Source organism: Argentina silus (genome assembly GCF_951799395.1).
Source record: "Argentina silus genome assembly, chromosome: 5".
NCBI classification, from domain to species: Eukaryota; Metazoa; Chordata; class Actinopteri; order Argentiniformes; family Argentinidae; genus Argentina; species Argentina silus.
In genome coordinates this window covers 10,761,024-10,788,327 of record NC_139659.1, presented here as the reverse complement: position 1 = coordinate 10,788,327, position 27,304 = coordinate 10,761,024, and the positions used below count along the sequence as shown (strand labels likewise).

The following is a 27,304-nucleotide window of genomic DNA, read 5'->3' as shown; positions in this document are numbered from 1 at the left end:
GAAAACATGGCAGTGACAACATGACACCTATAGACATCCTCAATAAACCTCCTATGAATTATCCTTGAATAATCACCACATAACACAGCCATCAACTGAACATATGTGCAATCAATAGATCCCTGAAATACCATAATGATCATACCACACTCTACACATTGCTGCATATAGGGCTTTTCCTGATTCAAGCACACTTGTCAAGAAAACATTTCTGATTGGTCATGAAAAGTGCCCCTGAAGACACTTGCTGCTCCATGCAGTGTGTGAGAAGCAATCGGTGAGAAGTGACTGTGGGGCTCTCGTACATCTCAAGCAGGCGAAATGTTTTACCAAGTCAGACATACACACAACCCCTCGTGCAACAGGTATTGAATGGCGCTGTTCAGAAACTGCTCAAAATTGATACTCTCAAACACGATCAATGTTTTGCCCCATAATGTGTTATCCCGTCTCACTGTCCGACTCTTATGTCATCGTATTTGATGTGACTGACTGAACTTTCGTCATTCGTTGTATTGTTGTAGTAACTGACCTAACCCTTACCCTAAAAATACAATATACGGTTTTTTTGTTTTTTTTAGCTGAGTTTAGTTGAGTTGGCTCGTTTACTGCACATGTCAGGTGTATCTTTTGTTCTTTACAATGTGTGACATGCATCATATGAGGAATATAGGACCTAGCTATGGCTGTGAAGTGTTCTTTTGTGCCACGAAAGTGCAATAAAGTAGCAGATTTGTCATCAATGAATCATGACGGTACATTGTATGTGCATATTGTGTGGGGGCGGGGTATGACGCTGATGGCCAAAGCACCACCCATCTACTGAGTACTGAGAGTACCGATTCTCATAAAGACGAGCAGCATCCTCCTACCGGCAAATTTTACGCAAGTGCCGTCACAGGTCGTGATCCATTCAAACTAGATATTTCTGAACATTCTGATAGCAGATTGTCCGACTTGTTACCTCGAGATAAAACATATCACTAGACGGAACATCAAGACTACTCGTTGATTTATTTTTGTTGCTAAAATATATTTTCAAGCGAGCTAAGCGAGCTGTTTCCTGATCCCGCGCTGTGTCGTGCGCGGGCTAAAATTCTGCTAGTAGTCGCTCTTCATTGTCAACATTACGACGTGTGGTAAGTTATGAAATATTGTTGATACTTTCATTTTAATTGTGTTAGTTAGTTTGTTTCATTGTCATGTTGTTTTGTTTCAAGTGCTAGTAAAATTTGAGCCGTTTTTTTTTCCGGCATTCGCACTGTCAGTTGTGGGGTCTGTGTAGTTCCTGGAATGGAATCGAGCGATTGGGGTCTTTTTTTATTATTGTTTACCGTTCCTAAATTATTTTTCTACTGGCGGTTTCTGATCGGTACATACATTTCTGAAAGTTATTCACATCTAATACCATACCTACACACAGCCCTGCATAGAACATGTCATGCAACGTTTTCGTTCCAGGGATTAGTCGAACCCTGTCAGCTTTCAAGCGTTAGGTTACCATCTAACTAGCTTACTACATTTGGTAGAATAAACTAAGAATACGTTAATTCCAAAGTCTACTTAGTGATATTATAATGTTAGCCTACTAGTTGAATAATTATCAAATGTTTCTAGCGATTACGTAAACATGACTCGCGCCCACTCCCAGAATATTATGTCTCTTGTGTTATGAAATTGTCCGTGTTCATCTAGGAACAACATGTTTTATTCGACTATACGGTTGTTACGTATATTTAATTGTGATTAGCTTGCTTGATTTGATTTCTTGGTGTTGAGGAAGTTGCCTCTGTGAACTCCGTAGCTAGATGCCACGGTGGGAGGCATCATTGTCATTGAATGAATGACGACACGTGCTCATATCTCTACTAGCTCTATTAGATGGGGCCGGCTCTAGCTTGCTCGGTAAACATTGTCAGTTCATGTCAGGCATCACTGCCAACAGTGACAATGTTGTAAAATATGGTCGTATATGCTTACTATGATGACCTGTTATCTAAATCTCTCTAGCTTTGATGTCTCGAGTGCTAGCTTCATGATGCGACATCCCCCCAAAATGGCCTCCTTCATTGGCTAATCTTTTCAGGCGGACCAGTGGGGTCCACATTTACACAACGTGACATGCAGTGAAGTTTGCTCGCCGACATATCGAGCTACACATTAATTCAAAATGAACTAAATACCATCTGAACTGTGTGTAGGCGATTAATTATGATGCCATCGACAGAGCAAGTTATTCGATGGGCGTTGTCTGGAGACTTACGGAAATGTACTGCTACTTCCACTTTTTTTTTATGATAAAGGACTAGTAGAGAGAGTGGATTGGAGGGATTCTTTTTCTACAAATGTAACAGCCATAATTGCTGCTTTGTCATTTGCCAGCATGCAATGCGTGCGGAGTCATGTTGACTATGGATTTTCACTTTCGTTGCTCCCAAGCCTGTAACTAACAACAATAAATTGGCCATCAGCTGACCCTCTCTCCAGTCTCTGAATCCATCATTTGTTGTCCTGGCGGTTTTGAACAAATGTTTGCCGATTTAATGTTTTATCTGGATTAATGTGTTCCTCAAGCATGGGAGGAAACAATTGAGTTTGTTTTAGATTAGAAACGGTTATGTAACAAAGGTGTCTGTCTGTGTGTGTCTCTCTCTCTCTCTCTCTCTCCAGGATGTACTGCCATTCACCTCGAGTAACTGTTGCACAATGGGTGTCTGTTCAGTCTGCCTGATAGCTCAGAGCCAAAGAAACTACAAAACGAGTACAATTACAGGATAGCAATACGCCCACATTCTATACTTTTCTTTACCATAACTATTGCTGTTCAATCAGGAACATAGCATATTTGCACACAGTTAACCCTAAAAACCCTATTGGGTAAGGGTCTGAAGAAGATAAGTTATTGTTTAACATTGATACCTCTTATTTAATTTAGCTGCTTTGAAAGTTACAAATCTATTTTGATACTTTCCCTTAAAGATTGTGACGCAAATCATCCATTACTAGAGAAAAACAAATCACGCACAATGGTTTCAGCAACTGTAGCCACCGTAACAATGGTGGTAACCACCATAGGCCTTGCCACCCAGGGCCCGCTAACAGAGTACATGTGGCTGCTGATCCTTGGCTTTGTCATTGCCTTCATCCTTGCCTTCTCCGTGGGAGCCAATGACGTTGCCAACTCCTTTGGTACGGCAGTTGGCTCTGGAGTGGTCACCTTGCGGCAGGCCTGCATCCTCGCCACTGTGTTTGAGACAGTGGGCTCCGTGCTCCTTGGGGCCAAGGTTAGCGAGACTATCCGCACTGGCATCATCGACGTGAGCATGTACAACGGCTCCGAACATGTGCTCATGGCTGGGTCTGTCAGTGCCATGTTTGGTGAGTGGTTTTGATTTTGTTTTGGGACTGTTCTAGGGTCAATGTGCATTTATTGAAAATTGGGTATTTCTTTGGTATTGCTTTCTAAAACATAACTTTGTCTGTTTTTGGGGAGTTAAAGATGTCCGCATGACATTTTACCCTAACGAATGAATGATTCTGCCTTTAGGTTCTGCGGTGTGGCAGCTGTTCGCCTCCTTTCTCAAGCTGCCCATCTCTGGAACTCACTGCATTGTGGGGGCTACCATTGGCTTCTCTCTTGTTGCCAGAGGTAGTCAAGGGGTGAGGTGGCTGGAGCTCCTCCGAATCGGTGAGTCAGCAGCTTCTATTGACCAAAGCTTACTTGGGAGAGATCCCCCATTGTCCGAATTGGATGAACAGCTATTGTTCCTATGGCGTTTATTTTTGGTTTGAAATGTTTGTACAAGTAATGCAAATGGTCATGTTCCAGAGCCGTGTTTTACATTGTCATGCCTCCGAGCGAGCCAGTGTGTGCCAGCACTACAAGTTCAAATGGAGAGACTTGACAAGCAATTGCTTCCTGATACAGCTGCTATGCAGGACAATGTTAATGGGAAAGTGGCAAACAGGAAGTAATTACTCAATGAATCCCTTGGTTTCCCATTTCTCTGGCGCAAGCACTTGGTGTGTTGCTCTGGAACAGAGCTATAATGGAAATAGCTGCTACTGTGCCATGCTAATTGTTTTTATCTCCACAGTCGCCTCCTGGTTCCTCTCTCCTCTTCTGTCTGGCATCATGTCAGGTGTCGTCTTCTACTTTGTACGCATGTTCATCTTGCACAAGGTAAGCTGACTCCTATCAAAGACATCCTTTTAGACTTGTAAAAAAAAAAAAAAAAAAAGAGAGAGAAAAAGAAAGAAAACAAAAGAAAAAACTTTTGAGTATGTTCCCGATCATAAATTACATCCCAGACATCAAAACAAGGTCATTATAAAACAAAGGATAAAGCCACTCTGTTCCCTTGGAAGAGGTAACCAATCATTAGTGTAATCACAGCCATAATGTCAGATCAAATTTACTGTCACACCCCCTATTCTGCCATCAAACATAAGCTTGACAGTACAATGGGGTGACTATGTATCACAGTGTGGGCAAGGTGTTTCTGACTGCTCTGCTTTTGTATTTGTCCTTGGTAGAAAGACCCAGTGCCTAACGGACTGAAGGCCCTGCCGGTCTTCTATGCCATCACCATGGGGATCAACCTGTTCTCCATCATGTACACTGGAGCTCCAAGTGAGTATCATTGACCTGTTCCCTCCACCTTGCATGCCTGCTTGCAGCCACGGCTTAAAATAAACTGCTCCCTCAGCCAGCCGGATGCCCACACTTATTCCAGACTGAACCAGACTGTGTTTACTGTTCCTCAGACAAGGCCTGTTATTTTAACCTGATGTGTTTGGGGCTTTCTCGAGTGTGGTTCTATGTGGGTCATAACCGGAATGAAATTGCAGAGAGGAGCACAACAGGGACATGGAAATAAGATTTCTCTTTATTCTTGACGTCAATGTCTGCCCCCTTTCCCACACGGAGGAGGAAAAAATGAAGTAAAGAGGGAGTGTTAACTGCAATGGCCATAATTTGTCACAGTGTCACTAGTTGCATTGTAAGCACTGCATATGTTAAAAAAAAATGTCATGCTCAAAAGTACTTTGTTGTTCTTCTTAGTTTTGAAACCCTATTAAATGAGCTACTTTTGCTCCTTTGTTTTCTTCTACCTGCAGGGCCGAACAATTCAAGAAGTCAACTGGCCTGGGCCATTAAATGAAGGCTACAGGCCAGAGTATGACCAGATATGCACTGATGTGCGTACACGCACACCAGAACACACACACACACACACACAGAGAGAGAGAGAGAGAGAGAGAGAGAGAGGAGAGCGCACATGTGCTCACAGCAGAGGCTCTGCGTAGTCAATCATAGACCGTACAGTTGTGTGACTCTCACCTAGATGTGAGGGTGCTGTACATGGGGGACCTCTTACTGTCGGGTGCCTCGATGAAGAGATCTCACTCCTGCTGCCATTTCAAAAGCTATCGGCTGTTCCCACCCACGGAAAACTGAGCAGAGATCAGGGAGTGATTTAGAGCGGGAACAAGATATTGACGTATACTGTACCAATGCACATTGAGATCGCCACACACAGTCAGGCACACTATTTTAGACCTTTGCTTCTGGCCGTAATAGAGCCAGCTTAATACAAGGATAATCCTGATCTCTGGCCACACTTAAGGAATTACTTCCTGATGTCATAAGTGGCTGGATGGCACATTTTAAGCAAGGCAGGAGGACTTCAGCCCCTTCCCCCCATTTTCCTCTTTTGGTACAGTTCATCTAGGTGCAAGATATCTAAGTGGGTTATACTATTTCAGAACAGGTATCAGCTGTCTCCTCTCATGAGGGAGTCTTTTGTTCTGAGATGGATGGGGCTCTGGTAGATACAGGACTCTAAATGGATAGTGAAGATGAAAGGTAGAGTCTTGGTCTTATAGCTGCCTGAATTTGGCGAGTTGCATAACAGTGTTTTTTAGTGGTGACTGATCTGGTAATGCAGTCCCATTAACTGCCTTGGGTGCAGTGGGAGGCGGAGTCAAGGACTGTACATTTGGTCCTCAGTTTTAGAACTCCCTGTTTCTCTGGCTTTACTTAAACGTGGTGGTGTGAAAGCACACAGGCATCTGGCAGAACATTCCTGTACCAGTATACGCTCCAGCCAGAGATCAAGTCAGCACGGGTGAAAAATGAATGTGGGAATTCAGAGGTCAAAGTGGATCATTTACACATGAGACCCACCAACATTTGGAAGTTCAACAGCTTGTAAATCACCCAACCCCAACCCCCCCCCCCCCCCCAAAAAAAGCTCAGTTTGGTCATTCAGAAACTGTACTATGGAAGAAAGGACCAGAGAAAGGCTTTACCAACAGAGAAAAGGGCTGTGTCACCAGCTCCCATGACAACATTTAGTCCACATTTGATTTGTGTAACCGACCAAGCAAATACTCGTCCCCTGGAGCTACAGCACGTTGAGACCAACAGCACATTGAGAATAGTTTTCTTTATTTGTAAAAAGAAAAAACTGGTCTGTCTCATGACCTTTCCTATCCCCATGTGCCTTTATGCCTTTCAGACTACCATCGGTTCTGAGAATAACACCCTCACCCTCCCTCATCGGTGTGTTTCAGTACGCTTTAGCTAGAATGCACATTTTCTGCTTGGGTTCCCCTTTGAAAAACAAACAGCGGGTGGCATTGGTTGCTTAGGGGACACCAAACAATCAGGGAAATGGAAACGACTGATCACACAGCAGAGATTAACTGGTTATTAGACTGACCCATGAATCTACACAACATGCCAGCGATATGACATTCAAAATCTGACGGTACATTGTCGACGCATGCACTGTCACTTTGAGATGCAGTAAGCGGAGGCCAACGTCGTGTCAGAGTAGATATGAAATGGCTTATTGGGCATTGAATTTATACTGTATCTCTACACAGTATGTAATTAGGTTGTGTAAGACTACAGAGTAGAACATGCTGGATGTTTTGATTGGTAGGCAAGGTCTAGTCGTGTAAGGTGTCTTGTCAGGAAAGGATAAGCATTTATAAAAGATAAGGATTTTGTAGTGGCTTGAATTGGGGGAAATTCAGTTTAGTCAGAAGTTCATATACAGTTTATACCTTTTTAACTACTGGTGGTAACAGTGACGCATGGACAATAAAGGAGATAATTGGCCAAAACAACAAACCCTTCTCGACCAATAATGAGTCATAAACCGTCATTTAACTGTCACTGCCATGAGGAATGGTGCTGAACTGCAGTCAGGAAAAAAACAACAAACTATGTTATTGTGTAATATAGGCCACGGGATACAGAGGTTACAGGGAGGGGTTTGGAACGCAGCCGTGGTTAAATTCCACTTCCTGAGCACTCTCTCATTCATCCCACTGCGTGCTGTGGTGTAGACTCGCCCCTTTTGTGTGGGTGTGTTTATAACACGCCTAGCCCATCGCTAGCTTTTTTCTTTTTTTTGCCCCTCATTGTCTCTAGAGATGTGACCCCCCCCCCCCCCCCCTATGAGGTTATCAACACTTACTGTCTACATATACATATCCCTCAGCACATCCTGAATACACAGACCCCATTATCTCTCCTTTTCAGGGGTAGCTTATTTTTGCCCACTCCTAATTTGACACCCAATTCCTATCCTGTCCCCGCCCATCTGGTGTCTGGTCGCACCTGTTTTGGGATGTCCCACTGCCACTTTGTTATTCTATTGAAAGAAGGCCCAGCTGTCCTAAGGAAAAAAAAAAAAAACTTGAACGGCCCCTTTCCTGTCTCCACTTCTCTCCTCCACTTGTCTGCCTTGCCTCTCCCTTCCTGGAGGGGGTGGATGTGTGTTGCGTAACTAAATACACATCGCTGATGTGCAGTCTCCTGCAGCCGCATGTGCGGGTGAGTCTGTACCCGGGAGGGAGCACTGTGGACTCTGCCCTTCAGCAAGCTCCACAGCCGAGACATCGTTATCTCTTGAGCCCTAGCCTTCATTTCCTTTTTGTTTGTTTTTCACATCCCAGCCTATAGTAGGGCTTCTTTTTATTGTGTGGCCAAGGTCACCGCAGTCTTAGTGAGAATTTCTTTTTTTTTTTTTCTTCTTCTTTTTTATTAAAAACAATTCCCTGACCACATTGCTGACATGCTGATCTTCCCCACTGCATGTCTGTGGTGGTTCTTCCCCAAGGATACAATCTGTAATGGTCCCTTATCCCTGCCAGCACACAACACTGCGGTGACACACACACATTGGTACCGCAGTCTTGGCAAGCGGGTGCCCTTCATGCTACAGCGGACACTCAAGTAAAAGTGAAGGCACCTTCTTTTTTTTTTTTCTCTTTCTTTTTTTTTTTCAGCCTGCTCACCTAACTTTTTAAGGCACTGCCTGTCCTTGTGCAGATGGTGGACACACGAGGGGGGGGGGGGGGGGGCACTGCAACATCCCTGGTCATTCACACACTCCTCTCACCCTAAAGGCGTTGCATAACTTCATCTACGGGGGCACAGTCACACATGCCCACCATATTTGACAAGGACATTTGCCACTTGTTTGTAGTTCCTCATCTCTGTAGCTAGTGTTGACAGGGAAGATGTACTCATGATCGCCATATTTCCATGGAAAATGTTAAGGTAGAGATTCATTTAAGTAGCATTCAAATTATTTGGGCAATTTACCCTTTTATTTGATTATTTGCCAGTCTCATTCATGTTCCAGTAGAAAATGTATAGCCTAGTTATGATGATTACAATATTTCTGTATCATGATAAACCTAAAACAATTTTTACTTTGTATATGTGAATTAACATTGTTTAAATTGAGACTATTTCCCAGCTGTAATTCAATGGCGACTATGGATAAAGCCCCAGATGGAATATCCACTCTCTCAGTGCTTGTTGTCCTCTATACTGTATACCTGTAGAAAGGTAGCGCCTGCTGCCTTGTTTTCAAAACTCCCTTTCCTCCTATTTCCCACGTGTCTCTCTGCGGAACCCTGTGGCTCCTCCAGTGCTGGGCTTTGATAAAATCCCATGGTGGGGCACGCTGCTCGTCTCCCTGGGCTGCGCTGTGCTGACCGCACTGCTGGTCTGGTTCGTTGTCTGCCCGCGCCTCAAGAAGAAAATTGAACGTAAGTATCTTGTTTTTTTTTGTTTTTTCCTCTGTCCTCGTGTACCATGTGCCAATTAGGGCAGTTCTATAATATGCTAATTCATCTTTCGCCCATATTATTTTCAGAGGTGCTCTTTCCCCTAGTTAGAGATTTACATTTATGGCATTTAGCAGATGCCTTTATCCAAAGCGACTTACAACAAATAAATTTGTTTAAGTAAGTGAATCATCTATCCATCAGTCATCATAAGATAAAGTAATCAATGCTCAGACCAGGGGCCATAGGCAGTCACAATGCTAGAAGAAGGATTATTATTTTATTTTTTTTAATTCAACAACAGGAGAGAAACTTGTAGTGGGGGTGAAGAGGTCTTTAGGAGGGACTGTTAAGATGTAGCCTGAGATGCTATGGTAATACCTGGAAAAGCAGTTTCATGGGTCACTGCTAGATAGTTGGTCCCTTAAATGAGCCACTGAGCAAAGTGCCAAGTGTTTGAGGGATTTTAGTAATAATGTATGTGTGGCTCCAAACGTCTCGAGCCAAGGGTTTAATCTAATCCATCAGACGGAATAAGGATTTAAATGAGGCTGTTAAACATGAAAGCATCTGCTTGATGTGGAAGTGTTTTATTTGGCCTAACTACCCCTTCACTCTTTAAGCTTACCAAAAAAGTCTTGGTTGTTGAATATGAGTCAGATTTAAGTGTCAATAAATCTAAGCGCCACAACATTGTGCTGAGAAAAGTAATTGTCATCGTTTTTCTTTTGGCTTGTTTGAGTTTTTGGGACTACCTATTAAACTCCAGAACTGTGCCCTATCACATGGTGCTACAGGATTAAAACTAAGCCCATTTATTAAGCCCGTAGATCACTTCAATAATGAACAATTTCTTGACTTTGACAGAAGCACCTGACTGTGTCTCTTTTAGGAAGGTAAATACCAGGTTGTTGAGGTCAATCTGGACTGACACGGTCTGTTTGTGGCTGACCTAGACTGGCAGACACAGGCAACCTATTTGGGTCATAGTGATCCACTAATTGGCCTTTACCTCCTTGACTAAAATAGTCTTGGGCTGACTTAAGGTTGACATTGAGTTGGCACTGCATCATGGTGTCAAAGCTGTGGGTGACTCAAGCAATGCCGACAGTTGACGTGGCTCCAGCTGAAAATACACTGCTAGCAGCTAGCACACCGACCCCTCCTGTCTGAACCAGTTTTGATGATGCAATCATGTCAACTGGCTGGAAGACCAAACTGTCCTTAGTATTATCACGCGGCAGAATGTTTGTTTGCATTGAGTATCAACTGGTTTGACGCCACACAAAGATGTGGTTAGACCTGTTCACATTCAGACTTTGACTGTCTACATGTGACGGATGCATGTAAAGGATTAACCGCCAGTACAGTGCCAATATGCTGTCATGAGGTCATAATCCATTTATTCGCTCTTGTGAACACTTTGACTTGCTCTCAGTGAATTGGACATACTTTCGTATGGTCCGGGAATGCAATTCTTGTTACGCCCCAGTGCTGTGGTTTTATAAGAACCATATGTGCTTACTCATGTTACCTCGCTATACAGTCGACACGACCCAGGTAGTCTAACCCACCTTCTTTCTCCCTCTCTCCTTCCAGGAGATATGAAGTCTTCCAGCCCCTCTGAGAGCCCCCTGATGGAGAAGAGGGAGTTGAGAGAGGCTCACTGTCCAATCCTGAAGCCTGTTCCCGAGGAGCCTTCTACACCTCCTTCCCCTGCCTCCCCTGCCGAAGAGGACACACACTCTCAGCCCCAACCTCCCCCTGAGGAGCGCAGGGTGACCTTTGACATTGGAGATTCTGATGATGTCGACAACAAGGACGCCAAGGACTGTGAGAACGGCAACGGCAGTGGTAAGTGTGAGTCATGGGGAGTTTAGTCTGCCTCGGTTGGCGGGTTGGGAATCGTGAGGAAAGGGCGTCAAATATTCCATGAATGATGTTGGTCAGCCTTCCTCCTACACACACAGCAAGAACAGAACTTTCCCTGAATTGTGTCATTCCCTGACAACGAAACCTTCTTGTCTTTTTTTTTGTTCTTCAGTCGCCAAACAGGTCCAGATCAACAATCAAGTCCAGTTCAACAGTCAGGTCCAGTTCAGCAATGGGCCGGCCCATGTCCCCAGCAACGGTTATAGCCAGTACCACACGGTGCACAAGGACTCTGGCCTCTACAAGGACCTGCTGCACAAGCTCCATCTGGCCAAGGTGGGCGACTGCATGGGAGAGGCAGGCGACCGGCCCATCCACCGCAACAACAGCTACACCTCCTACACCATGGCCATCATCGGCATGCACGGTGAGTACCGGCACAAGGAGGGCGAGTTCCGCGCCAGCGAGGACAGCGACAAGGCCTCGGGCGCGGGGAGTCAGGAGAGGAAGCGCGTCCGCATGGACAGCTACACCAGCTACTGCAACGCCGTGGCCGAGCACGGGGCTCCCGAGGGCCTGGGGGAGGGCGAGGTGACCCTGGAGATGGTGGAGGAGGATGCAGGCAGCAGCCACAGCTCCCTGGAGGATGACAGGTTGGACCGCGACCGTCCTGAGGTCTCCTCACTCTTCCAGTTCCTCCAAATTCTCACTGCCTGCTTCGGCTCCTTTGCTCACGGAGGCAATGACGTCAGGTATGTCCCTTCGTAGAGGTCAGTTAGCATCGGTCATTTGCATGCTTTCTAAAGAGGGTTGGTTGTCTGTCAACAGTGGTTGATCTGGTATTTGTGACTAGTTGGGTTGAATTCTTATTGAAGTTAACCCCATCTCTTCCTCCTCTTGCAGTAATGCGATTGGCCCCTTAGTAGCTCTGTGGTTGGTGTACCAGAGTGGCTCAGTGACCTCCAACACCCCCACACCCATCTGGCTGCTGCTGTACGGAGGAGTGGGCATCTGCGCTGGGCTCTGGGTTTGGGGTCGCAGAGTGATCCAAACCATGGGCAAGGACCTCACCCCCATCACCCCCTCAAGGTACCAGACTATCCCAGTACTGCTTCTCCTTAGTTTATTACTTTTCTGCATTCAAGCGCTGTTTGACTAAAGAGAACCACATCCTCCCCAGACATTACAGATCTCAAAAATGAGACCAGACTACACAATATCCCTAGATGGACACACACACAACCACACAGGACCACACAGTGACTCAACAAGTCTGATTTTTATTTTCCCCTGCAGTGGTTTCAGCATTGAACTCGCCTCAGCCTTGACCGTTGTGGTTGCCTCCAACATTGGCCTGCCTGTCTCTACCACCCACTGCAAGGTAAGCTAGGCAGGCTCTGTGGTCTAGACTCTGGAGACATGGAGGGGAGGGGAGGGGGGCTGCGTAATGGGAAAAGAACGGTGCAGTAAACAGGAGGATGTCCGATTTTATACTTGAAAAGTAGAACAAGTTGGAACTTCTACTTTTCATTTGAAGAACTGAAAATCCCTATGTTCACAACAAACATTCTGGAAAGTTCTGTGTTTTTACCTTTTAACACTTTGCTTCACAACTGTATTGATGAATTTCCTCAGAGCAGAGTTGGCCATGCCCTCTTAATGGGTCATGCTCTGTCATGACTCTCAGGTGGAGGATAATGACAAGTGAGACAGTTAATCGCGTGTGTGTGTTGGTTGCCAGGTGGGTTCCGTGGTAGCGGTTGGCTGGCTGCGCTCCAAGAAGGCTGTGGACTGGCGTCTGTTCCGTAACATCTTCATGGCGTGGTTCGTGACGGTGCCCATCTCTGGCCTGATCAGCGCTGGTATCATGGCTATCTTCACCTATGTCATCCTGTGAGCCCTGGCTGGCACCCCAACGCAGGGGAGGAGAGAGAACGTGCCAGCTCACACCAGAAGAGAAGGGAGAAGAGGGGAGGCAGGGTGGAGGGCGGAGACGTAAACCGTTCGCCCCTAGGCAACATACCCGAAGGAAAAAAAAATGCATAAAAAAGAAGAGATGTGTTTTTTATAATGAGGAAAAAAAAAAGAAAAAAAGGACTTGTGATATGGGCCTGTGGTTCTTGGCTGTGTCATTCTCAACCTTAATTAATGGTTGTGTTTGTTCTGTTTCTGCGCCAGATCACTTCCAATGGGAACATTTGTGTTCTTTGTCACTGTTTTTTCTGACTTTGCTGTATTTTTTTTTTTTTTTTTTTTTTTTGCTTTTTCAATGCTCATGATTCTGTAAATATCTAATCAAAAAAACATCAACCAAATGAGTTCTTTTTTCTGATACTCCACTACTTCCATTTTTTTATTGTAATTATGTACATACAACCATGTTCATGTTTTTTAATCTTATTTTACAAGTTAGGATGACAAAAGAACAACTACAATGCAGTATTAGCATATATTGACAGATGTATTTCTCCAGTCATAGATAACACATGCTGAAAGTAACCTAGAGAAAACAGTATTTTGTAGGTGCAAAGCGAGGTTATTGGTGTGGTTTTCCGACTTTAAATGCCATTGTCGAGGATGTGAGTGTTTGCGTGTCTCTTGTCACTAATCATTTAAGAATTGTGTGTTGGATCTGATCACCTTGTATTCCCCGTGAATTTAGGAGGAGGATTAGTGCCCCTGCCTTTTCATGATAAAACTCAGTTTATGGCGTTGCCAATAAACAGAACCTTTGGACTGAAGAGAAGCATATCAAAAATGGAAGAAAAAAAACAAGCATATTGGAGTTGGCTGCAAGCCCTCTCTGGGCTGATCAGGCCTCAGCTTTCTCAACATGTTAAAATGATCCCTTTGAGATTTTTTTCTTTTTCTTAATCTACTACAGAATTAAAATGACTTTTTATCACATGTTCTCTAGTTTAACTAACTACGTTCTGTAGCGGGACAGGCTCAACATGAATAAGCTACACCTGGGTGTGGATTTGACCCTCTCTGATTCTTTCTGCCATATGCTTTTGTTATGAGTGCAGAGTTGGTGTCTCTAGGATACCTACGACCGGTTTCCCAGGCAAGGCTTACGCCTAGTCCTGGACTAAGTCACATTTTCAATGGCAAATTGCCAGTGAGGATGCTTTTTAGTGTAGGACTAGGCTTAAGCCTTGTCTGTGAAACCAGCCCCTAGCCTCTCACCTTACTAAATAGGGCTTACATGAATGAGAAGAACCAATCATTATTATTTTAATGGGAGGTTTGCTTGGCTACAACGGGCGAAAACCTCCCCAGTAATCCTCAGTAAGCCGTGTCCTCGTGGTTAAAGTCAAATGGTTTTAAAGGGATCATTATAAAACGTTGAGGACGACACCGTCTACCTTTCATCAGTACTGTATCTCTTCTGAGTCTACATTCTCTATGCTTACAGACCTCTACCTGAACACACTGAGGTAGATCTGAACAAAATTATTGGTCGAATGTTGGTTAATGCTGGGAAAATCTCAAATGAAACCAGACCTTAAATTTCCTGTAAAACTTGATTGCATCAAACTAGGCGGTGTAATGCGTTAGTTCTGCTCAAGCCTTTAGTTTATTTGTTTTGCAATTCCAACTTGCAAAATTCTAACAGCTACTTCCCTGTATTTTTGCTCTGTGGAATGTATACTGTCTTGCATACGCTGTTGGGTTGCTCTTGCTAACCTCAGTGATATGAGTTCTGGTATCCGGTTGATGAAATTGGTGTGAGGCAGAGTAGAACCCTAAACCTGGAGTTGTTTTGGACCTGGGTTGTGTGGTGTGGACCTTGCCCTAGATGCGCTGTTGTTGGAATGAGGGGGGGCCTAGACCGCCGCTAGGATCCCATCCAATAGTGGCTATTGAGCTGCAGTACTAAACGCAATTAGACCTATAGATGCTGTAGTTGCCTTAATTCCTTTTTTTTAGGTACCAAAGAAAAGACTGGTTTGTTGTTCTGCACAGACAGCATACACTCCCATGTCCACTGAGACTGGACTGGGAGAGAGAAAAAAATAAATAAAAAATAAAATAAAAATCGAAACCTACCCCTCTGTTTTCATTGTCTTCTTTTCTATGTTTACCTATGGTGTATGATGATAGGAAAGGGACACAATACATAAATCACAGCACTTGTAATAACCATAACCAACCATAAATTACAGTCACACAGCTGTGATGTAGACTGGTGAAATATTTCCTCTTTATTGACAGTAAACTGTTCCGCTACACAATGTTCCTCAGGTCCTGTAATGGTAGGTGGATATGTCTGCATGCTCCGCCTCCCTCTCAAACGATGCCCTCACAGACTCACTCCACCACAGCTGTGACGCAGGAAAAGACAATGCATCCTTTTAGGGTTCATCTCACACACACATGGATGCATGACTACTCTCCTAAGGCTCCCAAGGCAGTATCACCTCTCACCTCTTGGCCTCCAACATGTGAGCTGACTCACTCTTGTGCGTAGAGGGTGTGTATAGGTCTACCACTGATTTAGAACCTAAGGGCCTTTTGCCCATAGAGTAGCAAGCAAAGTGCATCCTCTTGCATAGGTGAACCCCATAAATTGGATCGCATAGTTGTGATGTGCCACATTAAATTGCTTTTTTTCCATACCCTTATATGAATTGATTCTGAGTAATCAGTGCACAGAGGCTAAAGAAAGACTGCACATGACCTTGAATACTAGCAACCTTGGTTCGATTGAGTTTGTCCAAAATATACCTTCTCTTGACTTTCCTAGCTGGGTAGGAAAGGAACAGTGCATCTTGGAGTCCAAAAATAGCATGAGCAGATGATACAGTATAAATCAAGCACAATGAGCACCTGGGGAGAGGCGTCTTTGAGTGCCCTGGATTTCTGTCCTAGATACACTCAAATACTAGAGGGTCCAACATTCACACAAACAATCATATGTTGCCTGTGAACTGGAAGCCATGCTGTAAAACCTGGGAGTTGATGACAGAGAATCAAATAGTTTCTCTTCGGTAGTGACACAAAGAGTGTCTTGTGGTCTAGGACAAAGTCTTCTGGCTATTATCTTATGTTAAGATGCATTATGGGATGTTTTTGCTCATAAACCCATAAAGAACATTTGACCTGAAAAGAAATGTGTTTGACAACAGACATAACATTCACTTGTTTTTTTACAGTGACTGGCATAGTTCATAAAATAAGCAATTTTCCGTAATGTAGATTGTTAACTGTACAACAATTACACAAGTGGTGTTCATGTTCTCAGTCATGATTGCTTTTTACAATGCACAAATAGCTTGAGTGTCATAAAATATGTTGTTTACTTTCTGGATGAAGTTAGTTACCTAACCAACAGCTGTTATACAACTGTAGAAAGGGAAGTTATTTGTGTTTACTGTGTTGTAAAAGTATATTCATGTTTCACTGGACAGACTTATGACGGATAAATCACCTAAACAAGCCACACACAGACAGACACACAGACAGACACACACGCACACACACACACACACACACACACACACACACACACACACACACACACACACACACACACACTTTGCTAGTGACAAACAGTGACTCGTGGTCTAGGACAAAGTCTTCTTCCCTATTATGTTATGTAATAGGGAAGACATTCTAGGAATGATCACCTTCATCTGTGGCTAAGTCCTCAATGAGCTCATCTGTGAAAAGAAAAAGGTGGGGACGACGACAACATTATGAAATCTTTCTACTAGTGTTTTACTGTAATCAAAAGGTACAAGACTTGTATGTATCATGTATCATACCTAAATTGCCCATGTCCTCAGCCTCATGATGCTCTAAAAAGGAACAGAATTATTAAGATTATTGAAAACACAATCTTGGAGTGAGTGAATAATGGGCGTTGTTTAATGTGCGTTGTGTGATAATTTCGTGTGGTGTTTTTATTTTCAATTGTGTGGTATTGCACCAAAAACAATTATGAGCATAAATCTAACTCTTCACAATAACACAATTTATTACATATCATGTGTCATTTGGTGTTTTTAACTGGTTATGCAACACTGCCTGTGTGAGACTCTCCAACACATTGGAAGGAATGCTTACCACGCTTTTGCCTCATACCTATGAAAAATTAGGAAACAAGTTAGGAAATTAAAATGTAAATTTTGACATAGGAATGACATAGGATACAATGTTTCTTTCTATACTTTAAGTTTCTGAATAGGGAGAATAAACACATTTGGAGAGCCATTGTACTCACTTATGTCCTCATGAGACTCAGATTCTGAATCTGATTCTGATTCTGTTGGAATAGGAGAATATGACATATGTTGCTGAATGAATCTATATATATATATATATATAATTTTGATCATAATGAACTTAATAACCATTAATGCAGTACATTGACTGCTATGAAGACACAATCCATGTGTCTAAAAACACTTGAATGCCATCTAGAGGTGTGTATTTGAAACATGTTCAACCGTTCCCTACCCTCATGGTCTGCCTCCACGTTTATGTCTCCCTCTACTGGAAAATAACATGAACACATTAAATAATCTTACATTGTAAAGATGTAAACATCACATGTGCAGTCAGTAACCAATGTTTTTTCTGTGTTTTGTCATACATGGCATGCAATATTCCCTTACCAGTGTCATCTTCTTCTTCTTCGACAGCTGCATTTTCTTTCTCTGTTAAGTTTATTTTATATGAGTAATATTGTATGTGGATATGAGTGCAATAATATAAGTAGCTCACATTTTTATTTATATCAATATAAATAGTCAAATTAATGAATGTATTATTGCAGACTTCTTACCATCTGTATGTTCATCTTGAACAGCCTCTATAAAAGAACAATTAAAAGATGAAAAATGTCCATAATGACAACCCTGATGAACCTAATAAATCAAATTATAACAACATCATTTTTAATAACTTGTAATGATTCTCTTACCCAAGTAGCGGACATCTTCCCTGTCCTGATCCTCTGTAGATGGACGGAAATGTACATATCGTTAATGTTGCATTATGTTGCATTATGTCAATTTATTTCAGTTAATGTCAATTTATTTCAGTTAATGTCAATTTGTCATTCTACCTGGGAGAAGAACACCACTGAACCAACTCAATACCTGTTTGGACATAGAGACCATTCAGGCCCTTAAAAGATCATGGCCCTGAGCCTTTGGCCTGTGGTCACTGCATTCCACCCTTACCATTCATTTGAGCTGCTTCAAACTCCATCTGATCTGAGAACAGAGAGGAGAGGGCGGAGAATGTTTTTGCTTAATGCAAACATGAGTGCAATGAGCAGTCGTACTACTGTAGGGAAGATAACTACTGCAGGCAGGGGGAGATACGTTCAGTCAAATGAGGAAGTAAATAATATGCAAAGTACTGTTCATGGAGCAAAAGGCTGAGAGACATTCCAGTGTAAACTACCATTGTATCTGTAGTGTTATAAAAGGACTATGAACGCTGATACTGCTATATGATGTTTTGCATTTTAAATTGAAAGTATGATGAAAGATAATAGTTTTAAAGAGATTATTGTGGTTATCTTACCTCTCTTTTGCAGTGCGCTAAGCTCCCCCACTGGAAAGAGGGTGAGAGAGTTTTAGAATTAAGTAGCACGAGTTGTCAGTGATGCAAACCACCACCACCACCACCACCACATCATCATCATCATCATCATCATCATCATCATCATCATCATCATGAATGACCTTTCTTACCTTCCTCAGCAAATGTGTCTTCTTTCTCTGCAGATTCCAGGGATGCGGTGAGAGCTGAGGATGTCACAAGTAATTAATTATGTCAGATTAATCCACACTTATTTCATTATTATATTCATAATAATTACAAAAACCATGGACATTTATTAGTCAGACTGTTTCAGTAGACCAAGTCAAACTATTTTCCTCTTGTTGAGTGATAAAGTAGGTTGCCTACAGTAATACAGGTATTATTATTACTACAGTAATACAGGTATTATTATTACTACAGTAATACAGGTATTATTATTACCTGATGCATTTTTATATTGATCTTGCAAAATTGGATCTGCATTAGGATGCAACATCCCAGTTTGATTTCTCTCTTCTGTATGACTGATATGAAGCAACAAACGGCAACCAATGTATAGCTTCAACACATAACTAATAAAAGCACAAATAAAAACAGTCAAAAGCTTTATGTACGAAATGTACTTCACCAATTCCCATGAGGATACTAATCAAAACAATATTGCAACCTGTGTCAACCCTTAAAATAAAATAAAATCTCCATCTACAAAACAGCATCGAACTCACTATGCTCACTACGGTACAGTCCACCAGCAGTCTTGGAGAAGTATAAAGCAAACAATGGCTCTTAAAATTGTTGAAATTACAAAAATTAATATGTAATGTCATGTCATTCAATTATCTTACCAGTATGAAATCCTGCCGCAGCGAGAAAGAGAAATATGGGCACTTGGACTCTCATCTTGGCTCCCTGGCTGGCTTTAGAAGGTGCTAGGTGTCAGTCCAAACTGTGTGTTGTGTTTTTGTCACCGAGTGGCTTCTTATACATTCACTGTCATCACATGCTTTGCATGGACAGGCGGCTGTGGTACCATTGTCTCTCCCTACCTGAGGGCAGCTGGGTGGCACATCCCGGGCACAACACAGACGTGTCATTATACTGGGCGTGAATGCCACCCATTGTCGGTTCCTCTGTCAGATGGCCCTTTATTTGGGGTGCTGGTGTGTGTTTGGAAAGGAGGGGTCTGGGGGGGACGAGGGACGGTCTGCCAGTGTTGTCAAAAGCAATGTTCATTTCCTCTCTGGGATAAAAATGGTTGTTTTACTTTGCATCTTTGACACTGTGTTCTAATGTGGGGGGCAGACTGTTGTCTAGGAGACAACAGTCTAGGAGACAATTCATCCACTGTGCACAATGATCTGATGTCATTTTTGGTACACAACGTTCAGTTTCGCTCCCATTTTGTTTTGTAACTGTGAATGTGTGTATGAGTCCTGAACTTCTTGGTCATCTCTTGAAATACCGTTGATACATCTGTGTCATCTTACAACTTGACCTGTGGCAGAGGTTAAATGTTCTTATCTGCACTGTAGGCAAATGTCTGGTTTGTTGAAAAGAAGGACACAGGTATGGCTATTTGCATATATGCAAACAATGTGCACACAATGTGTCTGCAATATATATATATATATATATATATATATATATACTAAGTACCATATTAAGTAGCACCATTCTCAACAGTACAAAATAGTAGCCTGAGGAAATCACAATTGCCATTTTTGTCACCCATTTTATTAAGATTGTAAACATACATTTCAAAAAGTCTCCCATTCATGGATGACAACATGATTGAAGGTTTTACATTATTTCCTGAAAACCATGTCAAAAGAGGCAAAAGACATCCCAGTTACAAATGCTGATTCCAAATACCAGTTTTACAAATGCTGTCATTATTAAATGTCAAAACAGTTCTCAAGGCTCAAACTAACCTTTCTCTAGTAATCTAACATTAGTGACTTTGGTGTTAATTCAACAATATTCTCTCAATTAAAGTGCACCATCTATATGGTTGTACAGTACATCTACCACATAATTAACAAACTCTTGAAAACCTTATAGAAACCCTAAAACATCTAAATGTGCATTAGAAAGGCTGATTCAACTATGTTATCACAGCAGTTCTAGACAGGTGAGAGAGGGAATACACATTTATCTCCCAGGCTAGAAGATGATCTTGTCTTTGTTCAAATCCGCCTGAAGGATACTTATAAACAATGTACTTTGTGTTCTAATCATAAATCCAAGTTTGGTCCCAGTGGAAGACTTTCTCATCTCAGACAACAAAGACACACAAAATATTTTCTATTAGTAGAAATAAAGACGTATTGCTTAGTCATTTTAAAGGCACTATAGCAGTTTTAAAATGTGGTAAGAAAGACCACAAAACATTTTCAAATGACATCAAAGGATCAGTGCGAATAGGTAGTCCCTAATGGCTAACATTATATTTCGAATTTTAATAAATAAAAAAAGTGTTAAAAGCACAGGACCTAATGGGTTTGTTCAATGATTGATAATCACTTGATTATCAGTTGGCCAATTTGTCAATCAAATACCATCCTTTCATTGCAACTATCAATTAGTCATTGAAGATATACTTCATTTTTTTAGACAAACAAAAACTACCCCAGAGGTAGAAACCCTGCAATACAGCAGGGACACGTGGAAATGGATCCAGTATACAGACAGTATATCTGAGGACATCAGTCACAAGGTGCATTATCCAAATATATTTGGTGCTCATTTCTAACGACAGAAAGTTAGGTGTAGCGCCATCTAGATTACAACGCTATGAACACTGAGCTCTAATCTATTACAAACCAAGGTTTTGTAGTTTGTTCAAGACCCGTACAGTACATCCACTAAACAAGAGTTGTACTTTTACCCTGCAGTACAGCATAGTTTACCATGCTGGTGTCACAGTGATCATTATATTCTAGCACAGTACAATATCACCTTGTTCCACATTTTCTCAAAGACTTTAAAAGATCTAATGTTGCTGGTGATGTATTATGCAAGTTGACTTTTTCTATAAAAAAAAAATAGTGGGTTTATCTTTAGTGTTAAGATGATAATCATGAGTACAACCCACCCTAGATTAGAATTCACCAGACAGGAGTGTTTCAGTGTGGAATATCTACGACTAGTATTATTGCTCATACTCCTCATTTCCTCTTTTTAACCCGCTATCCCTCCCTCCCTCCGCCCCCCTCACAGTTCTCCCCTCAGGCGGGTATGCAGGTCTTCCTGGTCAATCTTGCCCCCCTGGCTGTGCCAGCGGTGGTGTGCCAGCAGCGCCAGGTTCCTGGCTGAGATGGCGCTCATCTCCATGGCGCTGGCCGCCCACTCCACAGCATTCAGGTAGTACATGCGCTCATGCAGGATGAACGGCGGGGTCCTGCGGTGGGGTGGGTTATACGAGGGGTACGCCAGCCACCGTGTCTCAGAGACAAAGTCCCGGGACAGGAACATGTGCTGGAGCTGCTCCTGGGACAGAGGCTGGGGGGAGAACACCTTCCACACTTTGCTCTCGCTGGCCGGGGGCCGCGTGTAACCTGGTGGGATGTGCACCGGGTCGATGGAGCTCAGGCTATTGATGACGGAGCCCTTGCTGTCAGTGGTGAGTACGTCTGACACTCTGAAGTGCGTGGGCTTCTCCGAGGTCCCCAGGTAGGACACGTTCAGGAGGCCATGGACCATAGTGGTCACAGTCTGGTGGTAGCGCCCAGGGTAATGAGAGGGGATGGGCGGGGAGAAGCCCGCAAAGGTGATGTCAGACTTGCCCTGGTGGAGAGGTGTGGCCACAATCACAATGTCATACAGGGAGTGTGCGGAACCAGACTCCCCGACGTAGTTCACCTCATAAAAACTGAGTGTGTTACCTAACCAGAGAAAGAGGAGAGAGAAGGGTGTGTAGTAGGCTATTCTGAAGATTCATGTCACAATTATCTACAGTATGCGTTCATAATGTACCTGACTTGGATGGCCGCAGCTTGACAGAGATGGCAGTGACTCTGGCTGGGATAAGCTCAGCCTTGCTGTTGTACAAGAGCCCTGAGCACACCCTTCTGTTACCCCCATCCACTGCCCACAAGCCTGGGTCTGCCCCTGCTAGAGACACTGCCCCTAGAAAGGAGAAAATAGATCTAAACTACTGTTTCAGACACACACAGCTGAATGTCGATGCGCTGCAAATAAACAGGACTGACGATCTACGGAAACAAAACGATTGTCCGCCTCATTACCCACAAACTCACCAACAAAGCCATTGATACGAACACTTTGACCATAGTTTACACGAGTGACAGGTGCTACAATGTCATTGAGGAAGCTCTGGGAAAACCCCTCCCCCAACATGGCCTCCTCCAGTGTCTGATTGGCGAGTGTCAGGAAACCGTCACCACCCATAGCATGAAGGAGCTTTTCCACACTGGAGAAGGAGTAGCCAAACTGCTGGTACTGGTAAATCCTAGAAAAAAAACGAAAAATAAACACAAAAACCCCCTCCCAATAAATAAGGAAAGTGAACAGTATTCTCTCTGCAATGATATTCATCTTTCATACTAAAAGGCTGTGTAAGTTTGAACTTATTTGATTAAAGTATAGACTCACCTCATGAACTTGTCCAGAACACTTTCCACCCACATCTGCATGCGAAGGAAGTTGAACCCGTATCGCCAGAGTAAGCGCAGGAAGTTCACAAAAAACCAGTCACTCTCTTCAAAGGTGAGCTCCTTCCCATCAAAGATGGCCATCTTGGAAGGGAGGTCTCGCCTCTGAGAAAGACCTGGGAGAAACATGGGGAATGGAGAGAGGTGATGTATTTAGTTATATCTAATGTGTTGGTCTCAACTAAATCACTCTGTTCATGCTATATAAGCAAATTAGTGTATGCCTGTGTATGACAGTATCTGAGAAAAAGCTATTATGGAATAGAATTCCATAATATTATTGCATATTATTTGCACAAGTACTATTGTCACTTTTTTGTATTACTCTTAGTGTTAACTTGTTGATTGTTGCTGAACTGTTGTCGTTGAGTGAGGAGCAGCATCCCAAAGCATTTCACTGTCAATTACGACTGTATGAGATGTACTTGACAAATAAAATGTGATTTGATTTTGATTTGATGTGTCTCACCTAATTTGTCAATGAAGTGCTTCATGTGCAGGTTCAGGGGATGGATCACTGCACCTCCCGTTTCATAGTCGTACTCTCCGATCTTCTCTGTGGCCAGCCGCCCCCCAATGGTGCCCGGCTCAAACACATCAATCTTCACCCCTGCTCCAAATTCCTGTCTCAGGAAGTAAGCAGTTGCTGTCCCACCGATGCCGGCTCCAACCACAGCTGAAAATGAGAAAACAAAGCTAAATGTCACCTGAAATCCAAGAGATGACATATCTTATAGAATAATCAATGTTGGTTCATGCACATCTCTCTAAAAAGCTGATGCATGTGTCCTGGGGTGGTCCAATGGTCTAGCACCATGGCCTACAGTGCACACATGTGCCCATGTCGGCATGGGTTAGAATCCGGCCCATGCCCTACTGACATACCCTCTCCTCCTTACTTTCCTGTCTTTCTTCACTATCTCTATTCAATGAAAAATATAACAGAGTGGGACTGACCCACTCAAAAAATAACCTTTAAAAATTGATGCATTAGTCCTGCCTAAGCTGTGCATTTGATGCCACGTCAACATGTAGCCACACACCACTGACTAGATAATGCCATTGACACATGCAGTGGAATGAGGACTATGGTGGGTTTACCTATCTTTTTGGGTGGATCTCTGAGTTCTGGAGCGGAGGCTAGACTCCGCCGTCCAGCTTGACATAGCCCCAAGAACAGGAGTGTCCTGATTGACAGGTTTCTCAGAATCATCATTGGCATTCAATTCGTTACAGGCTTGGACATCTGTGAAGACAATCATTCAATGACGAGAAGAAAAAGATATGACACATTCAGTTCATTCATCAACATGTCACTTTGGTATGATTCTTCACATAATCAAGCAGGCTAGTCACAACTGAAAAATTTACCCATGACCCATTGAGCAGGAACTGTACCAAAAGTGTAGCCTACTGTGTAGTAATGTCACTCAATTACTATGCCAAAAAATGGGATTGACCAACACATTAAACGTAGTCAGGTATCCATAAATCGGTCATAGCATATTTTATATTACTAATATCAACCCGTGCTGTGCAGTGGTAGTGCTCACCGTTTCAAAAGTAAGTTGAGTTGAAGAATTCAGGAGTTCAGAAGAAAGTTTTACAACGAGTTTATCACTACCTTTAAAACTAGGTACATGTTTCACTTACTTGGACAGCTACCTAGTAGGTTAGTCGAAGGGAGTCTGTGAGAAAGGAATACAAGAGTCGCTGAGTAAAGTTCAAAGTGTTTTCGGGGCAGACTTCGCGCTGCAACCGTGAAAACGACCGGAACCGGAATTTTGACAGACGTAGCCAACACGGAACAAGGCCAGGAAATGACGTAGCTGACGTTATTACCATGAAGCATGCTTTTCGTCGAGGTGACCTTACTTTGATTCAGTAATACAAGAAGGTTTTGAATCTAGCAATAACACATTGTATGTAATTCTAGTGGATATAGTGCATATAGTACACTTTAGTCAAAACAAATATTGTTGCATTCAAGCAATTCTTTGCTTGAATATCTGTGCTGCTGAGAGTGAGATCAACCTTCGAGATGGCTGAAGCGCATCAATCTCGTGTGCAGACTTCGATCGAAGAAATGGTGCAGAGTTTAGAACGGGACCACATTCGCAAGATGCAAGTAAGTGTACATGTACCTGCAACTGGAGTGTAGTTGTACATATTCGTTATGGACATACTTATTTTAGAAATCACTCATTCATTGCAAGCCACAGATCTTTCCAATGTTTGCACAGTCTATCATCTGAACAACAACAATATCTGGTGGCAACTTGTCAAGTGACCTCTTCTGTGCATGTGTAACCAGGGTCGCATGTTCAAGTGCAGTGCTGAGTGCTGTGATCGCTCCACGGACTCGATGTCTCAGGTGCACCATTGTATCGAGCGCTGTCACACCCCTCTGGCACAGGCTCAAGGACTGGTGACCAATGAATTAGAGAAATTTCAGGTGTGTGTTCAGATTGTGTTTTGAGGTATCAATAAACTCAAATGTTCTCAAATCCCTTAATGATGATTCTACTAATAAAGTGTTACATTTTAGGGCTGCTCATCTTTATCAGCATTTCTCACCATTTTGGACTGTCACAAACAAGCACCTAGTATTGCAGAAGTTTGTAACATTGACAAATTGTGCCTTTACCCAGGATCGGCTGACTAGGTGCACCATGCACTGTAATGACAAGGCTAAGGACCTGTTTGACTCTGGAGCCAAGGAGCCAGCTGTGCGAGCCCTGATGGAGAGCTGTGTGGGCAGCTGTGTGGACGACCATGTCAACCTGATCCCTAGCATGACACGCAAACTCAAAGAGAACCTGGACTCTATACCACAGTGAGGAGAGCCTTCAGCTACAGCTGACACACAGCCTGGACTCCTCTCTACAGCGAGCAAGGGGTTCATAGTTGACTTACGTCAGCTTGGAGGTTGATGACAGTGAGGTAGACTAAACAGCAGACTCACCGTACACCACAGTGAGGAGAGAGACCAAACGAGATTGACAGATTCAATACCTCAGTTAGGGAATGGGGTGGTTATATCACACAGCTTTGACTCTTTACCACAGTTTTGGGGGAGAAAAAAATGACTTAAAAAGTAAATCATAAGGAAAGAAAAGGTGAGGGGCAGATACCTCAGGAGAGACTACAGACCAATGGCAAACTGACTGGCATGTATGTATCGTATTCTGACTATACATACAATGGCGTCTACTAATGATGATCATTTTGGCTTCTGTGTGAACGTGTTTTGTTCAGTGACGGATTGAAGCATGCTGTGAGGAGACAGGCCTACTCTGCAAATCTGTGCCATTGTAGTGGTGACCAGGTCATTGTTGTGTTGATCAGTTTTTTGTGGTCCCAGTCCGTCCCTGGTTGATTTGTCACTGAATTGTATGAGGATACGTTATTACAGCATGTCCTGCTAGCTGAACTGTTTTAATTATATAGTTATTCTGCCTCATAGCAATGCTGTTGAATTGAATCTTTACTCTGCCTTCATAAGCTGTGGTCTGAACTTTTACAACTTTTCAACTCTAGTTCCCATGTCAAACCATGTGTGCTTTTTGTTGTGTAAGAACCATGTGTCGTGGTTGTCTGTCCCACCATCTTTGTATCTGTTTTTATATGGAAATTAAAGCAGATGGTAAAACAATTTGCATTTTGGATCGCTATCTGCAAACCGCTGTGTCATTTGACAACACATAAAAATGGTTAAGAGCAGTTGGAACTAGTTAGTTGTGAAAGCGAAATGATTGTTGCACCACCACACAGCTTTTGAAACACTGTTTAATAGCAACGATATGCATGTTCAACATAGTCAAATAATCTCTGTATAATGTACAAATGTATGAACAGACCATAATGGTAAAAAAACAAAACAGCATTTCAGTGACGATACTCCAGCACAAGTCACTGAACATCATGAATAATTGCAAAGACTGTACTGGTAAAGATAACAAGCAGTAACCTGTGATTTTCGTTCAGATCCCATAAATAACAGTAACAACATTCAGGTAATGACACTACCTATGGTCACATTGGTCCAAAATGAATATCATTACCCGACACATTTTATGACTTCATCATGTAACATATGT

At 42.8% G+C, this 27,304-nt stretch overlaps 4 protein-coding genes across 6 annotated transcripts; 2 read left to right on the top strand and 2 right to left on the bottom strand.

The window, feature by feature from the left end:
- Positions 1–923: 923 nt before the first annotated feature.
- Positions 924–15,020, top strand: slc20a1b (solute carrier family 20 member 1b). The gene is made up of 11 exons (XM_083670561.1): positions 924–1,139; positions 2,671–3,378; positions 3,548–3,688; positions 4,098–4,183; positions 4,537–4,633; positions 8,959–9,078; positions 10,696–10,950; positions 11,141–11,720; positions 11,872–12,057; positions 12,265–12,349; positions 12,710–15,020. The coding sequence occupies exons 2-11, from the start codon at positions 3,027–3,029 to the stop codon at positions 12,863–12,865; spliced, it is 2,058 nt and encodes a 685-aa protein (XP_083526687.1). The 5' UTR covers positions 924–1,139; positions 2,671–3,026; the 3' UTR covers positions 12,866–15,020.
- Positions 15,021–15,163: 143 nt separating this feature from the next.
- Positions 15,164–19,503, bottom strand: LOC310805069 (uncharacterized protein). Of its 2 annotated transcripts, none has more exons than XM_083670593.1 (13): positions 19,377–19,503; positions 18,681–18,734; positions 18,511–18,540; positions 18,162–18,194; positions 17,900–17,932; positions 17,762–17,788; positions 17,592–17,633; positions 17,434–17,469; positions 17,198–17,239; positions 17,041–17,058; positions 16,740–16,772; positions 16,602–16,634; positions 15,164–15,296 (listed from the first exon to the last, which is right to left on the bottom strand). In XM_083670593.1, exons 1-13 carry the CDS (start codon positions 19,429–19,431, stop codon positions 15,283–15,285), a joined length of 450 nt encoding a protein of 149 aa, XP_083526719.1. In that variant the 5' UTR covers positions 19,432–19,503; the 3' UTR covers positions 15,164–15,282. The 2 variants fall into 2 exon arrangements, with proteins under 2 accessions (XP_083526719.1, XP_083526720.1); XM_083670594.1 differs by having other exon boundaries at positions 17,434–17,466.
- A 2,241-nt stretch (positions 19,504–21,744) lies between these two features.
- pcyox1 (prenylcysteine oxidase 1) lies at positions 21,745–24,976 on the bottom strand (the record flags this gene model as incomplete). Of its 2 annotated transcripts, none has more annotated exons than XM_083670572.1 (7): positions 24,858–24,976; positions 24,306–24,450; positions 23,674–23,880; positions 23,146–23,320; positions 22,791–23,002; positions 22,507–22,659; positions 21,745–22,415 (listed from the first exon to the last, which is right to left on the bottom strand). In XM_083670572.1, the coding sequence occupies exons 2-7, from the start codon at positions 24,424–24,426 to the stop codon at positions 21,745–21,747; spliced, it is 1,539 nt and encodes a 512-aa protein (XP_083526698.1). In that variant the 5' UTR covers positions 24,427–24,450; positions 24,858–24,976. The 2 variants fall into 2 exon arrangements, with proteins under 2 accessions (XP_083526698.1, XP_083526697.1); XM_083670571.1 differs by having other exon boundaries at positions 24,758–24,966.
- A 75-nt stretch (positions 24,977–25,051) lies between these two features.
- fam136a (family with sequence similarity 136 member A) lies at positions 25,052–26,048 on the top strand. The gene is made up of 3 exons (XM_083670595.1): positions 25,052–25,332; positions 25,519–25,659; positions 25,856–26,048. Exons 1-3 carry the CDS (start codon positions 25,246–25,248, stop codon positions 26,042–26,044), a joined length of 417 nt encoding a protein of 138 aa, XP_083526721.1. The 5' UTR covers positions 25,052–25,245; the 3' UTR covers positions 26,045–26,048.
- The last annotated feature ends 1,256 nt before the right edge of the window (positions 26,049–27,304 follow it).